The sequence below is a fragment of the Prionailurus viverrinus genome, chromosome D2, assembly GCF_022837055.1.
Source record: "Prionailurus viverrinus isolate Anna chromosome D2, UM_Priviv_1.0, whole genome shotgun sequence".
Taxonomy (NCBI): Eukaryota; Metazoa; Chordata; class Mammalia; order Carnivora; family Felidae; genus Prionailurus; species Prionailurus viverrinus.
The window spans coordinates 40,370,613-40,386,839 of NC_062571.1; the positions used below are offsets into that span (position 1 = coordinate 40,370,613).

At 52.5% G+C, this 16,227-nt stretch overlaps 1 protein-coding gene across 9 annotated transcripts in view; it reads left to right on the forward strand.

Moving 5' to 3' along the window:
- Positions 1 to 15,974, forward strand: part of PRXL2A (peroxiredoxin like 2A) — a 48,132-nt gene extending 32,158 nt beyond the window's left edge. For 5 of the 9 annotated variants that reach the window (XM_047825742.1, XM_047825749.1, XM_047825743.1 and 2 more), the window contains 5 exons: positions 5,452 to 5,614; positions 7,526 to 7,617; positions 10,692 to 10,832; positions 11,479 to 11,643; positions 15,217 to 15,974. In XM_047825742.1, the coding sequence (XP_047681698.1) occupies positions 5,452 to 5,614; positions 7,526 to 7,617; positions 10,692 to 10,832; positions 11,479 to 11,643; positions 15,217 to 15,330 (675 nt within the window). In that variant the 3' untranslated portion in view covers positions 15,331 to 15,974. Of the gene's footprint in view, positions 1 to 621; positions 696 to 5,434; positions 5,615 to 7,525; positions 7,618 to 10,691; positions 10,833 to 11,478; positions 11,644 to 15,216 lie in introns of those variants that run through there. The other 4 variants (XM_047825745.1, XM_047825744.1, XM_047825747.1 and 1 more) reach the window with 3 other exon arrangements.
- The last annotated feature ends 253 nt before the right edge of the window (positions 15,975 to 16,227 follow it).

The window sequence follows — 16,227 nt, forward strand, 5'->3', positions numbered from 1 at the left end:
ATGTCAGTTTTGGATGTGGTATAACAGAGATGACCTATGGAGCCCCCAAGTGCAAACTTTAAGTCGGGAACAGCAATAGGAACCTGGAAGTCAATACCAAGGGGTGGGGGTGAAGCGCTGGGAGTAGGTGAGGTCGCCCGGGAACAGGTGGGGGTGAGAGGAGTCACCTACGCAGAGGAACAAGAAGGGAAGTCTAGGAGGCCTAGAGGACAGATAGCTAGTGAGGGGCCTCAGTGGTGCCGGCTGACCGCCTGGGTGTAGGGTGAAGAACGGGGCGAGTGGAAAAGGGGACGTCGCCCTTGGATTTCAGTTAGTGTGAGGCATGGGCCGCGTTGAGGGCTTCACCTCTTTAGTCTGCACCGGATAGTAGGGAGGGTCTGCTGGCACTTGATAAATGTTACGGTCTGCATGACTGCAAGTGACTCAAAGTTTGTTCAGCTATTTGAAGGGCTGGGGGCCTTGGCAGCTCTCCATGATGTTTTCTGGAGATTGAGTATTAACAGCTGAAGGAGCCCCAGGGTTTCTGGGTGGCCTGGTCCTGCCTGTCGTGTGAGTGAGCTGAGTGAGCGAGCTTGGGGCCATAGGCGGGACTCCAGAGCCCCGCCTCCGGCCCTCCCCTGCAGCCTGATTCCCGCCTGCTCCTGCTGGGTCAGCCTCTTTGTCGGCAGGAGCCTGGAGTGTGCAAGCTGCAGATGGTGAGTGTCCCGCTCCCAGGTTTGCACTACGGAGGCTGGGGAGAAGGGGCCATGGGCAGGGAGTGGCTTGTGGAGTCCTGGGCTGCAGGGAAGAAACACTCTAGAAGCTGAAATGGGGGAGCAGGGGATAGAGTTCTGATACAGACCCAAGATATGTGCAGACTCCAAAGTGAGCTGTTTTTGATAGACCCACATGATGGCACTGGAGTGCTATAAGGAGCCTCAGCACCCACCTTGGCAAACCACCCCCCACCTCATTTTGGGATAAGGAAAATGGGGCCGAGGGAGGGATCGCCCCAGTTTGGCCTCGGGAGCCCAGCTGGGTCTTGTCCCCTGACCGCCGTGCTCTTTTCCCTCACCAGAGCTGCTGCTCTGGGCTGCCACAGCTGTTGTTTGTCTGTGGGCTTATCACTCTTCACCTTCTTCTTTGGGAGAAGACTGGACGAGATAAGTCCCGCGGTGGGAGAGGAGTACTGAAGCCGGGGCAGGTGGGGGCTGGGGCAGGTTGGGGCTGGCTTCTGTAAACAACCTTGCTATTACCTCTTAGGGAAACTGACCTTTCCCTTAATGGATGGGGGTAGGACGGGGAGGACAGAGAAGGGACATCTGTCATGTGGTAAATTTCCTTTAATGGTTTGGCTGCATTTGAGGACTGAAACAAAAAAGTCCATCTTTTTTAATGCTCTTTAAGACAAAGGGGATCCTGCCCCTTGACCCTCAGAAACCCACGAATGAATGTGTGGGGAGGCAGCGTACGCAGCTCGAGAGACCCAGCGGTCTGGGTCCAGGTCCCAGTACTGCTGCCTGCCGGCTCTGTGACACTGCAGAGTGTCCTGAGCTTCTCTGAATTCAGTGTTGTCAGCCATAAAACAGGGTAATGTCTGCATCAGAAGACTGTTGAGTGAGTGGAATTAGGCCATGAGTGTCAAGTGACACTAAATAAAGGCTGGTTTACGGGCTTTCCCATCTCTCGCACTGGCCTTAGAGGCCCATGTGAAAATGCTTTGTTCTGTTTGGAGAGTAAGGTCCCCCGCCCCCTCCCCTCTTTTTGTCGTGGGAATCGCCGTGGTTCAGGATTCCCAGTCAGTCTCGCTCAGCAGAGAGTTGGAGTGCTACCTGCTCCAAGACGTGCCGGGATGGGGATTGCTTTGTAGCTCAGGGGGCTTGGCCGAGGGGCTGGGCCTGCACATTCTCTAGGTGTTTCCAGGAGCCAGTTTTCACCCCTTCCTCCAGCACAACCCCACCCCCACCCCCCACCCCCCTTCGCAGAAGAGCCTGCTGCCAGAGGCCCACTGGGGGCGGATGTTTGTGGAGAGGCCCGACTCCCCTCTAGAGTTACTGCTGCTCTCACATCTTAGTGCTGGAAGGCCTGAGAGTGAGGTCCATGCTCCTCAAAGGGACGGTTCTCTGCTCAGACTTCCTGGGTGGGGGCCTGAGGTGGGGGTGGGGTGGTAAACCATACTCCTGGGGGTTTTGAATCCCACATCTTGTATTCCAGCTCTTGAACTGGAGGTAGGGGGGTCGGGGGCCTTTGGTTCATGGAAGTTTGCCTTCTTGGTGTGCCTTGAGCACTGATAGCCACCGCTAGCCTGCCTGGTCTCTCCCAGGCTTATTCAGCCCAGACGGGGCCCAGCCCTTCCATCCTGCACACCACACCCCCCCCACCACCCCACCCCCGTCCTACGCCAGCTCCAAAGCCACTTCCTTCTGGGTGCTTCTCTGGCTTCCCAGATCGGATGGAGCTGGCTTTCATTCCCCATCGCTTCATGTTCACACCTTGCCCAAGCTGCCTCACCTTGCCGCTTGAATTTCTGTTATCTGCGTGCTAGGCCTGTGTGTCCTCGAGGACTGGGTATCTTTTAGTTGTGTGTCCTCCCAAATTGCCATTTATCAAACAGGTCGGTGCTGAATAAATGTTTGGAAATAGATGTTGAGTCTCATTGAGTCCTGTTCCCTTGCAGTCGCAAGCAAACAGGCTGACTGGCTGTGGGTGGGAAGATGGAGCCCGTTGGCCTGTAAGCAGCAGGGGTGTGTTGGGGGGAGGTAGAGGTGAATGTAAGGATCCCTGGACTTCCTGCAGTGCACTGAAGTGTTTCAAGAGTTGAAGCGAGTCCCTTGTAGGGGGGATGTAAGCTGGTGGTTGTGAACTGTTCAGAACTGGTATCAGATCTGTGATCAGAAACCATGCCATATGCTCCTGAGTCATCCACATATGTCAGAAATCCAGGGATGTTTGGGATGCACGTAAAGGTGCAGAAATTGTTCCAGGCTCCGGGGAGTCTCCTGTTTACAGCAGGCAGGCGAGAGCTGTGGTTGTTCCGTGAATTCCCCCAATTGTTCTGCGAATTATAATCGAGTAATGTGTAACTTTGCTTCATAAAAGAATTGGAAGCCAGCCTGTGGAAGGTTCTTTCCTGCTTGGCCCAAGAGCTTGGGTTTTCCATAAGTCGCTGTCGTCATCATTCGGTTCCGTTGAGTTCATCTGAGCGCACAATTATGGAGAGCCCGCTGTGTACCAAGCAGGCACCGTGCTGGGCATGGCATTTCAGACACAAGCTGAGGGACAGAGTCAAAGGTACATAGGTCCATATCTTGGGTGGAGCACATCGGAAGTGTCACAGAGGCGAGGTGAGGAGGACCGAGCATCTCTTGCAGGTGGCAGCCAGGGTAGGCAGAGCATCCAGGAAGCCTTCTTGAGGAGGTGGCCAAGTCCTGAGGGGCAGAACAGATGAGGGAGGACATTCCAGGCAGAGGCATGGACTTGTGCTCACCGGTGAGCCCCTCTGTCCCCCACAGTGAGCTGAGAGACCAGAGGGCGCAGCTCTCCCAAGCCAGCCTGCCCTTGTCACTGTTCTTTATTCCATGGCTTCCTGCCAACCAAGTGCAAAACCATGAATTCTTTGCTCTGAGACAGTGCTCCTCAAACTTTCGTGTGCATGTGAACACTGCCTGGTCTGATGAAAATGCGCTTGATGACTCCTTAGTTCTGAACTAAGGGGTGAGGTCTGCATTGCAGTGTGACGCCAGTGCTTCCAGCCAGGGGGCCACAGTGAGTGGTGAAGCGGGAAGAAACTCCTCTCTCTGGGCTCCTGTCCCTCGTGAGAGAGGTGCCTCAGCAGCCCCCCTCCCCCAGCACACACACCAGCCTCCCCTTCTTTTTCCCCTTCCAAATTCCTCTTTCGGAAGTGCTGTTTTCATTTGGTCATTCCTCCTCGCCACCCTCCACCCCCACCGCCTGCCTGGAAGTTCCCTTTTGTTTTTTAACTCAAATCTGAACTTTTCACATTGGCCTAACACAAGCCTGGCCTACCCTGTCTTCCCAGTCATCACCACCAAATGACTCCCAACCCCACCTCATGGCAGTGGACCCCTCAGAGCCTGCCCCTGGGCGGTGGCATGTGGATTTCTGGGACTCCGCTCAGTCCTTTGGAGAAATCTCCTCCCCAGCCAAGCACTGTAGGGGAGACGCAAGTCTTTGGTTAGGTGGGCCGCACGCACACCACCAGTCTGTACCCGGTGATCTCGGCACACATCATGGGGGCACTTTGGGAGGAAGGCCCCAGTATAAGACCCTGGGTTGGCAGGAGGACCATGAGAACACGTGTTTTAAGCAGTTGTCAGGAGAAGGGAGGCCAGCTGGGGTACCTGCTACCCAAGGGGTGGGCTGCTTCCAGGGGCTCCCGCACAGAAGCACAGGGCTCCCCAACCGGAGGAAGCCGTAGGGAGGCACCCGGGACTGAGCTGGGAACAAGGCTGGGTTCTACGGGTCAGTCGCAGAGCCCCGTGCCCCACGCAGACATCTTTTGGCAGCCCCTCTGAAACAGACGCCCGGTGCCATGCCCTTTCTTACACGACACCCGCTCTCTCGGTCCACTCCCCTTCCTTCAGCAGACATCCGTGTAGCTCTGTTCACGGGGTGGAGAACGTCAGGCTGGACACTGGTGTTCAGTAGTGGCCCTCTCCGTTGAACTGTGCCGTTTCATAGCTGGTAGATATTCAGGGGATATTTACTTTGCTGCCGACTATGGTTTTATGTATTCTTTTTTGATTTCTGTTTTATTTTCACCGTGAGCCTGTTTTATCTGTTTAATGGAGGAAATAGAAAGCTGTTTGCCGTTGAGAGAAATGCACTGAGATCGCCTGCCTACCAGGAGTGAGGCCCTGCTGGGCACTGTCTGGCTGGAGGAATAGTATGGTCTCTGTTTCTGAGGGAGTCACAAACCAAAGGGGGAGAAGGATAAGATAACAGAACAGTGTGATTGGTGTACTGAGTATCCTTTGATCAAGGAAGAGAAGGCTGCCCCTCCCCAGGGAGATAGGAGCCCAGATTCCCAGACTGTGAGGGAAAAGCAGGCACCGACACAGAGGGGAATGAGGAAGGAGGCTGCCGCCAGGGGACCCAGCACGGACACATTACACAGTCGGGAGGCTGCAGCCTTGGGCCTGGGAGAAGCAACAGCCAGAGAGGCATCTTAGAGGGCTGTCCTATCTCTGTTCTCGTGCCTGACCCACCAGCCAGCTCCCTGCGGCAGGGACCTCCGTGTGTCCCTTGTATCCCCCAAGCTCTTGCGCCAGCAGGTGCCCCGCAGCCCTGGTCTGGTCCCGACTCTGACACGGCCGCACCCCTCTCCCTGCTTCAGTCCTCCTGGTTGGCTGCCCGAGGGAGGCTTGTCCGGAAAGCAGGTTCCAGCTCTCTCTTGACGTGAGAGCAGTAACATCTCCTTCCTCTCAATCTCCAGAAATGTCTTTCCTCCAGGATCCGAGCTTCTTCACCATGGGGATGTGGTCCATTGGCGCCGGGGCCCTGGGGGCGGCTGCCTTGGCACTGTTCCTGGCCAACACGGACGTGTTTCTGCCCAAGTCCCGGAGAGCGACGCTGGAGTATCTGGAGGACATAGACCTGAAAACGCTGGAGAAGGGTGAGCCCTGACCCCACTGGCCTCAGTACTTTTCCAAGGTGCTGGGATGCAGGCTTCCTCATTTTTTTCTTATAAAAGGGCCCTGCTCTCTCTCACTTTTTTTTTTTTGTTTTGTTTTAATTGAAAAGGCACTATAACAACATTAGGAAAAATCTAAAGCATTCTAAAGCATGTTAAAATTTACCGATAATCCCATTGCCCTCACACAGTAATCATTTTTACTTTTGCACATCCCTTCCCCTGGGTGCACAGTATGCCGTTGTGATCTTGTTGGACATGATATTTTACATTTTAGCTTTTTCTTACCAAGAGTGTTTTTCGCTTTCTCTTGTAGTCTCTTGGAGCTTCACAAAAAAAGGAGTTCCTGGGTCAAACACATTTGAAAAACACTGTGTATGCAGTTCCTTGTTCTTTTTTTTATTTTTAATTTTTTTTTCAATGTTTTTTACTTATTTTTGGGACAGAGAGAGACAGAGCATGAACGGGGGAGGGGCAGAGAGAGAGAGGGAGACACAGAATCGGAAACAGGCTCCAGGCTGTCAGCCCAGAGCCCGACGCGGGGCTCGAACTCACGGACCGCGAGATCGCGACCTGGCTGAAGTCGGACGCTTAACCGACTGCGCCACCCAGGCGCCCCTGCAGTTCCTTGTTCTGATGCTCAGCACAGGACTTGCTTATTGAAATGCAGCGTCTGGACTGTCACTGATACGGGCACGGTCAGCCCTCACCTGCGGTGCAGACGTACATGGAGGGGTGGGAAGTACATGGAGGGGTGGGAAGCACAAGGTCGCACCTTTAGAAGGGACCCTCTCTCCTTGGGAAGCCCACGTGGAGTGCCCGGTGGACGGCTGAGAGCCATGGCTCCTGTGCCGCCTCATTGTGTGCTCGTGGCACTGGATGGGGACCCCAGCGGGATTTCGGTGATGCCGACGGTGTGGGTGCGGTTGGCCTGAGTTTGGTGAAATTTGGGTCTCACGGAGCGGGTGGTCTCCAGGTTGGCCCTTCACAGGGAGGCCATCGTCAACCCGCTCAGCAAGTGAGGAAGATAGTCGCTGGGGGGATCGACTCGGAGGAGGGCTGAGAAGCCCTGCAGAGGGACACACCCGTTTGCTGCGTTCAACTCGAGGCTTCCCAGTTTTCCTCTGAGGTTTCTCGGAGCCCCTGCAACAGGGGCTCCTGCTCGCTGAGCCCTCACTAACGCTGTCAGCAGACACCACAGTGGGCACTTTTCTACCCACCTTCTGATGCCCCCTGCAGCCTCCGTGGAGCCGCTAGGTGTCCACACTTATGAGGAGACGGGGTTTCGGGAGGAGCTGGTGCGTGCCTGAGGCCACAGGGCCAGATGCGGGCCCTGTCTGACCACGGACCAGCCAAAGCCGCAGAACCGTACTGCCCTGGGGCGTTTCCTCGTTGGTCATCTTCTGCCCTGTCCTGTGAATAATACTGCAGTTGACATATTTAGGTCAAACAGTTTTTTCGTTAAAAAAAAAATTTTTTTTTTCTTATAGAAATTTCTGTTGACTTAATCCCTTTGAATACTTTTTTTTTTTTTTAAAGAGTTAGGGTTTTTTCGATCAAAGTGCAAGATTTCTTTCAGGTTTTGGTCATGTGTCTGTCCTAAAGGATCATGACAGCGTCTACTGATACCAGCAAAGGAATTTGCCAGTTTTCCAGAAATGTTCCTGTCTGGAATGTTCAAGTGTACAAACAGATTTTTACGAGGGAGGGCCCTTTCAGGGGTATAGTAGGACCCTTACACTGTATTAATTTTCCTCTGAAGGGTGAGTATTTCCTCCATTTCCTGTTTGGTATTTCCAAGTCATCTGCTAGGCTGGTACCATTTATGAGCTGGCCTCCGGTTGGGGCCGGGCTGGGAGGAGATGGTGCTGAAGCGCCTTTTCTTCTCCTCAGAACCAAGGACTTTCAAAGCAAAGGAGCTCTGGGAAAAGAACGGAGCGGTGATTATGGCTGTACGCAGGCCAGGCTGCTTCCTCTGTCGAGAGGTGAGTACACGGAGGCCCTGTGCGGAGAAAAGCACCCTAGCCAGCGGGACCAGCACATTCCCAGACAGGACCAAGGGCCAGTAGGCCCACTGTGACCTTCGATCAGCACTGTTATTTGCTCTAGGTATTTCTTTTGACTTATTCCCTGTTTGTGTTCATTTGAAAATTCACCATATCTTGGGGTTGGCAAACACACTTGAGTCTCTTTTGTCTCTCTCAAGCCTTTATGGACAATCTGTGTCCGGGTCCATCTTCTCATTTAATCAGGGATGGGGACCGGGTCCAGTTGTGTGTTCCCATTGCTCAGCACAGGACTTGCTTATTGAAATGCGGCATCTGGACTGTCACTGGTACGGGCACGGTCAGCCCTCACCTGCAGTGGGAAGCCCAAGGTCGCACCTTTAGAAGGGACCCACCCATCCCCCTCTCCTTGGGAAGCCCACGCGGAGTGCCCGGTGGACGGCTGAGAGCCATGGCTCCTGTGCCACCTCATTGTGTGCTCGTGGCACTGGATGGGGAGCCCAGCGGGATTTCGGTGATGCCGACGGTGTGGGTGCGGTTGGCCTGAGTTTGGTGAAATTTGGGTCTCACGGAGCGGGTGGTCTCCAGGTTGGCCCTTCACAGGGAGGCCATCGTCAACCCGCTCAGTAAGTGAGGAAGCTTGATGTGGGGAGGTAGGGCCCAGCTTTGTCACTTCACAGGTAGGTAAACCAAGGGCCAGAGTGCTTTGGTGACCTGTCCTGGTCACACAGTGATAGAAGATCCAGGTTCTGAGGCCGGCCCTGCCTGGGGGAGAACTGGGAATGAGACAGCATCGCTTCTCACGTGGTGGCCGTGGCCCTGTCCACGTCGCCATCCTCCATCCAGTTGTTCTCCCCGAGCCTGAGGCTTTCCTTTCAGCCTTGCGATCTCTGTCCTGCTCGTGTGGCTGGGCTGACAGAGAATCTCCTCCCATTCGGGGCACTTCAGTGTGTCCTCCAGGTATCCCTGGAAAATACAGCTTGTTTCCCAGAGGAAGAAAGTGAGGGACAGAGGTTGTGACAAAGTCACGCTGCTGTGCGAGGCGTGTCCATTTCCTGTTGCTGCTGTAACAAATTATCACAGACTTGGTGGCTTTAAACAACACAAATCTATTAGCTCACCGTTCTAGAGGTCAGAATTCTGAAATTGGTCTCCTTGGGCCAAAATGAAGGTGTCAGTAGGGCTGCATTCCTTCTAGAGGCTCTAGGGGAGAAGTCATTTCCTTTCCTTTTCCAGCTTCTAGTGGCCATCTACATTCCTTGGCTCCCGGCCCCTTCCTCCGTTTTATAGCCAGTGATGACTCAACCAGGCTTTCTCGCATTGCGACACCGTGACACTGACCTCTGCTTTCCTCTAACACGTTTAAGGACTGGTTGGGGCCACCCAGAAAACACAAGATCGTCTCCTTTAAGATCAGCTGGTTAGCAACCGTCTGCTGCCCTAACCCCCCTGGCCATGTCACAAAACAGATTTACAGCTTCCTGAGATTAGGATGTGGACATCCTGAGAGGGTATTATTCCTCCTACCATGGGAAGTGAAACCCAAAGTCAGGGCTTTTGGTTCAAAATCTGTGACGCCTTCAGATACCAACATGGAGACCTGTTGTGACTTGATTTCCCAAGGCAAGTTAAGCCCAAAAGATGCCAAGAGCCAGTGCCCTCCCTAATTAGCACCTGCTTGCCTGTGCCCCGGTCTCCGCCTGGCAGAGCACTTTGTGGAAAACATGTGGTGGGTGGCAGCCTGGGTTCTTTTGAGTGGCCCAGAGCGGAGGTGTGGAAGGTGTGTGACTGAGTTTCCACATCCTGGCTCCATGCAGTGACACGCCGGAGTAAAGGGCCCAGGAAGAAGGAGTAAACCCTTGCGTCTCACACACAGGTGGTCTTTGACCACAGCAGACCTGTAGTCCTCTCTACTGTAGGGCAAGGTTTGCAGAAAATACTCATTGAAGCTCTTGATAAATCATGGTGAATTCTGCTTCATTAGCTATGTGTGTGTGTGTGTGTGTGTGTGTGTGTGTGTGTGTGTGTGTGTTCTAGAAAACAAAAGATTAAAGGTAGTTGCCACCATACGGCACCACATTTGTATTGGAGGCAAGTGGGCTGCTAGTTCTTTAATTCTGACACCAAATGGGAAGGATTTGTTGTTAACAGTGAAGATTTTCCATGATGCACATGGTTTCCTTTCTTCATCCAGCATGTAATTCGTGAGAATCAGGATGTCTGTACTTACCAGTTCAGCTGTGTTCTCCCCACTGTCTGCCTTCCCTGTCGGATCTTTCCACCTGGTTCCTAGTACCTTCCGCGTCTTCAGCCATGTGCTGGGCACGGAGGGCTACAAGAAACGGAAGATGTAGTTTCTAACTATGAGACACAGTGAGGAACTTAAGTGACAGTGCCCAACTTGGTGGTATATACACAGACTCAGTTCTGAAGAAGTCCGCAAGCAGGAGAGATTGGGTACCCACAGAGAGCTGGGGCTCTAGTCCAGGCTCCACTAGCCAGGGAGAACTTTCAGTGCAGGGACGGCTTTCTGGGGGTGGTGATTGGAGCAGGAGAAAAAGGAAGGGTGTTGCAGTCGGGGGAGCCCGTTGAGCGACGGTATGGAGACAGCTGTTCCCCCGGATGGAGGGGAGTTTCTGTCAGGCCCCTGCGCTAGTTTGGTCTAGTGCAGGGGAGGGGCTGGGAGATGAGGTGGGGGAGAAGCATCATTGCTGCTACAAGCGGAGGACCGTGTCTGGGTGCAATCTCTTAGCTATCGGCTGCTCCCCAGGCCATGGTTAGACTCCTGTAATAGGAGGCTTGCCTCTCCTTCCCACCGTGGAGAAAACCAGAAGCTTGGGCTGAGGAGGGGACCTAACACCCTACAACGGAGGCCTCGTGCCCAGCTGGGACAGGCTTACGCTGGGCTACACAGGCCGCAATTGTTTTGGGCATTGTTGCTTTTGTTCTTCTGCATTCAGTGCCAGCCACGCTCTGGGCCTGTAGGGAAGTGGGTGTCGGTTGGCTGCAGAGCCACCCGAATTTGTGCCCCTGACGTTCCCTGTCTTCTGCAGGAGGCTGCTGACCTGTCCTCCCTGAAGCCCAAGTTGGACGAGCTGGGAGTCCCCCTGTACGCAGTGGTGAAGGAGCAGATCAGGACTGAAGTGAAGGACTTCCAGCCTTACTTCAAAGGAGAAATCTTCCTGGACGAAAAGGTCCGTGTGCTGTGGGTCTGTGGACACGGACTGGTGGGGCTTGTGCTCAGGTGTGGGGAGTTCATCGGCCCAGGGTACGTCTGGCCTGGAGCTGGAGCCTGGCCTCCCTTCCGGCCGCCCTGAACTCAGAGAGGCTCGCCCAGCCCTCTGGGCAGAGCATGATGGGACACTTGACGGGTGTCCTCTCGGGTGTTACTTGAGCCCTTCCTGAATTGTGACCTGGGCATGGAAGCCTAGGAGATCGCCGCAGCCCTGCTGGGCTCTCGCACCGTGCAGGTGAGGGCCGGCACGAGCCCCTTAATTCACTGCAGCCGTGTTTCCCCCCTCTCTGCTCTCACCCATGCAGGATGTCGGACTGTTCCCACCCTATGGACACAAGAGCCCGCCACATGTCTAGCAAGGGATCAGAGTCAGAGCGGGCTCGAGTTTGTCCAGTGTGGGTCCACCCCACGGCTGGAAGCTGGCCCTGGCAGGGTTGTCTTTCCCTGGGCAGCCTGGCAGGAGCCGCGTGTGTGTTAGGGTCAGGGAGGGGACATGAAGCAGCAGACTTTGCGTCTTTGAGAACGTCCTGTCGGGAAGCTTTTCTCCTGGGGGGCGGCAGGCATACGGGCTGCTCACAGGGGCTCTGTCTTTCTCGCTCTTGCAGAAAAAGTTCTATGGTCCCCAAAAGCGGAAGATGGTGTTCATGGGATTTGTCCGTCTGGGTGTCTGGTACAACTTCTTCCGGGCCTGGAACGGAGGCTTCTCTGGAAACCTGGAAGGCGAAGGCTTCATCCTTGGGGGAGTTTTTGTGGTGGGGCCAGGAAAGCAGGTAAATTCCTCGTGTTCACGTGTGGATCTGTGGGTGTCTGTGTCTGTGGGAACCAGACCCTGATGGGGGTGGTGACTTCCTGTACTTGGAATCTTGTGGTTTTCCTTCCAGAAAACCAGGGAGCATGGGAGGGGAGAGGGAGGGGAATTAGCATTTGTCACCCATCTGTTCTTGAGTCACCTCACCCTCGAATCTCCTCACTCATCACAGTGATTTCCTGAGATGGTCCGGAACTTTCGCAGGCAAGTAACTTGGCCTGAGAGGGGCGGGTGAGCACCCGCAGGAGCACAACTCATCAGCACTGCCAGGGCCTGCACCCGGCTTTTCTGATGTCAAGTTCTATCGTCTGCACTTGAACAGAAGCAGAGTTTTTGTTCTGTCGAGAATGTATTCGCTTGCAGTTTTCCCAGGCCATCGGGGATGGACAGTAGAGAAAAGTAAGAGAAGAGAAGGAATAGAAACCGGCCTAATTAGGGGGAGTAGCAAAATGTGGGAGGCGACACTACTTTTCCCTGTGGGGCGCCACCCCGGAGACGTAACAGGCTTCTCTGCAGACAGGCTGCTCTGGGCCCTGGCTCCGGGGATCCAGAGGCAGCACGGGGACCCTGTGCGCCCAGGAGGCAGGTGGTTGGGTGCTCCGCGGAGACTACGGGCAGCCTCGAGTTCTGGTGACCCCCTGTGCTGGAAGGCAGTGCCAGCAGGTGCCTGCCAGATGCAAAGCAGGGGTGGGGTGAGGTGAGTGCAGCTTCAGGGCCCTGACTGGTGGCCCGCCCTCAAGTCCTGTCTCTGCCAACTTTGGGCATGACATTAACACTTGGCCTCATCTGTAAAAAGATGGCATTGTCTGCATTGGTGAATCTCACTACTAACATTAATAATTGCGTACCCTTCAGGGCACCCGGGTGGCTCAGTTGGTTTAGCCTCCAGCTCTTGGTTTCGGCTCAGGTCATGATCTCACAGTTTGAGAGTTTGAGCCCCGCGTCAGGGTCTCCCCTGATGGTGTGGAGCCTGCTTGAGAGTCTCTCTCTCCCTCTTTGTCTCTCTGTGCCTCTCAAATAAATAAATAAACTTAAAGAAAAATAAGAAATAATTTCTGGGCACCTGGGTGGCTCAGTCAGTCGAACTTCCGACTTTGACTCAGGTCATGACCTCACAGTTGGTGAGTTTGAGCCCTGCATCGGGCTCTGAGCCTGGAGCCTGCTTCAGATTCTGTGTCTCCCTCTCTCTGTCCCTCTCCCAGTTGCACGTGCCCCCCCCCCAAATAAACATTAAAAAAATGTTTTTTTTAATAATTTCTTATTTTTCTCAATATGGGAGGAATAAAAGCTAGTGGGAATAGAAATCCTTAATTTTTAAGCTTTACTTCTAATCTCTTTCTTTTAAACCTTGGTAACTGCTATTGCTTGTCTGTATTAGAATCTAGCATGGGTTGATGTCTGATTTAACATGAACCTATTTGCTTCCTTTCTGGTAAATGTATTGAAGTGTCTTAGTGATCATGGCTGCCAGCAAGTGCCTCCTAGTTCTGGGTCCTCGTGTACATGATCTCATATCTTCCTCACAAGCAATCTGGGATGTTAGGTATTTTTATTCCCATCTACACGTAAGGAAGTGAAATATGAATGATCTGAAATAACTCAGCCGAGAGCTACACAGCTGCTTAGTGGTACAATGGAAATGGAACTCGGGAACTCAGATACGTCCTGCTCCAGAGACCCCACTGGTCCCCTGCCCATAGCCTCTCTTCAGAGGTGGCTCCAGAGACCCCTTCCAGATGCCCTTGCACTCAGGCCACTTGCTGAGAGGCTCAGTCGCTCAGCTTCTTGCAGCTCTGGCGCTCTGGGATTCTTTCCTCCTCCTTGCCTCTACCTTCCCTCAGCCTGCAGGGCAGGGCTTAGGTCACCTGGCAGCCTTCTCTTGCCTGGCAGTGACTCATATGGTGCTCACAGGCTCCCCAAGCCTGGCCGGCACATTCCCTGTGTTGCTAGGTGTGTTGTTTGACTTTGTTGGTGCTTCCCGAGGCCCTGCCCTCTTCCTTCCTGGTGGAAGGTGGCCTGGGCGGGCGGAGCTTCAGGACTTGCCTCCGTGTTTCTTTCTTCTTCCTTCTTTTTCTTTTTTGTTCAAGTAGGCTTCACGCCCAGCACGGAGCCCAATGCGGGGCTTGAACTCACGACCCTGAGATCAAGACCTGAGCTGAGATCAAGAGTCAGACACTTAACTGACTGAGCCACCCGGGCGCCCCTACCTCTGTGTTTCTTGAGGGCAGAGTTTTTGCGGTCCCACTGAGCCAGCAGCCACTCAGTGGGGATTTCCTTTGGAATAATAATCTTTAAAGCACACTTACTTTAAAGAAGTAATGTGTTTTCAACATAGCAAATTTGAAAACCCCACAGAAAGTGAGGAGAGCCATTCTGTCAGCTCAGCCACCATGCACAACCCATTAGAACAGCACAGAGCTGAGCTGAGAGGCCTTTTATTCTGTTTAGTTTAGAAAACGGTGTCTTACTAAACGAGGTACTCTTTTTTTCATTTAATGGTGTGTCATGAACATTTTCCACGTCATCACATATTCTTCCTCAGTACTTGTAGTGTCTGCATATACCGCTTTATTAAACATGTAAATAGAGCTTCCCGATCTGTTTCCCTGTGGTCACCACAGGGTGGTGGGACTTTCTGTTTTTTTAAAAAGTCTGTACCAGGGCGCCTGGGTGGCTCAGTCGGTTGAGCATCCGACTTCAGCCCGGGTCACGATCTCATGGTTTGTGAGTTTGAGCCTCACGTCGGGCTCTGTGCTGACAGCTCAGAGCCTGGAGCCTGCTTCAGATTCTGTGTCTCCCTCTCTCTCTGCCCCTCTCCCCCTCATGCTCTGTCTCTTTCTCTCAAAAATAAATAAACGTTAAAAAAAATTTTTTAATAAAATAAAAAAGTCTGTATGAATAATGGTACAGCAAACATATTTGTTTGTTTATTTATTTATTGTTTTGGTTGAGTTCCCTGATGTCATGGGTCAAAGAACTTGTTAACAAGGATTCCTCGATACTGATCTCAAACACGCTGTTTTATGTTTTTTACCACTTTAGGGTACCTTGGTATACTCTGTCTCAGAGCATTTTGCTTCACAGTATCAGGAGCGGCCTCTGGTTTCTTAGGAAAACTGAAAAGAGGGTCTGTCTCCCTTTTCAGATGCTCATTCAGCCCCTGCCAAAGCCTGACCTCAGAGCTCCACCTCCACACCTTGAGGCTTTTTGTTTCTCTGGAAGCTCATCCTGTGGAAACTCTTTTCCCGGCATGTTCGTTTACTTCACTTCTATCTGTAGAGCCTTCCCTGGTCACCCCACTCTGTTTAATCACTCCTGACTCCCTCCTTCACTCCTGACTGTGCTGCTTGTCCAGTCCAGCCATTGTGAGGTAGCCTTCCCTGGTCTGTCTTCGCCCCCAAAATGGAACCCTTCAAGAACGGAGCCAGGCCTGATTTGGATCTCTAGTCCCTGCCGCCCAAGCTGCCGCTCATTGTCTGTGTCATGAACGAGTGACTCACAGTGAGGACTGACGTTTCCTCTTGTTTCTTTTCAGGGCCTTCTTCTTGAGCACCGAGAAAAAGAATTTGGAGACAAAGTAAACCTGGCTTCTGTTCTGGAAGCTGCTAGGAAGATCCAACCACAGACTTCGGCCTCAGAGACAAAGTGATTGTATGAAATTGCCCAGCTCAGGGATAACTAGGGGCACTCACCTGTGTCATGGGATGTGTTATGGCTCTACTCACGTCCCTAGAGAGTTAGAAACCCACTCATGCCATGTTCTCAGTAGAGATCATTAATGTATTTTACTATTGTGCTCCGTTTAGGCCCAATAAGGCAAAACAGCCCCCAAACAGGATTGATAAAAATCCAAGAAACCAGTGAGAGTTACTTCAGCTGAAACCTGGAAAATACGAGGCTTACTGTTGACTGCTGCCCCTCCTTACAAATGTACCTGGCATGTGAGTGCTGTTATTTACATGGTTTTCATTTTCATGTCTTCAAAATTCTAAGAAAAGTTGATTGACTGAAAGATTCAGGATACAAAGGCGTCGGGCTTGTGTGTTCTCCATTAATGACCTGTTATACGCCATTAAAGTAATACTCATATAAAGGAATTGAAGTGCTCTGAGTGGCTTGATAAAAGTAAATTATAAAGTGAAATCTATGTTTTTCATTGTCTTCCGTTCTAACCTCAGAGGTTTGTTTTTCTAGAAGAAATGATCATCTCTGGCTCTAATAAAATTACCTATCAGAAATTGCCTGTAATACAAGTCTTTCTGATAAACCTAACAATAAAATTATTCACTGTCATGATGGTTGAATTTAAATTATTGGTGCCAAATGGAACATGGAACATGAAAAATCAGCATTCTCCATGTATATGGGGGTAAAGGTGGGGGTGGGGGGAGCTCCTCTAGTGCTGGTGCTCTTAAGAGGTTTGCAGACCACCAGAGAAATTCATTCTGCCCTTCATGTTAGTGATTTTGCTGTCCTTCGGGGAATGACTTTGGTATTTAAAATTGGTAGCTGCTTTCCTACTGATAGTCTTTCAGCCTAATTTGGT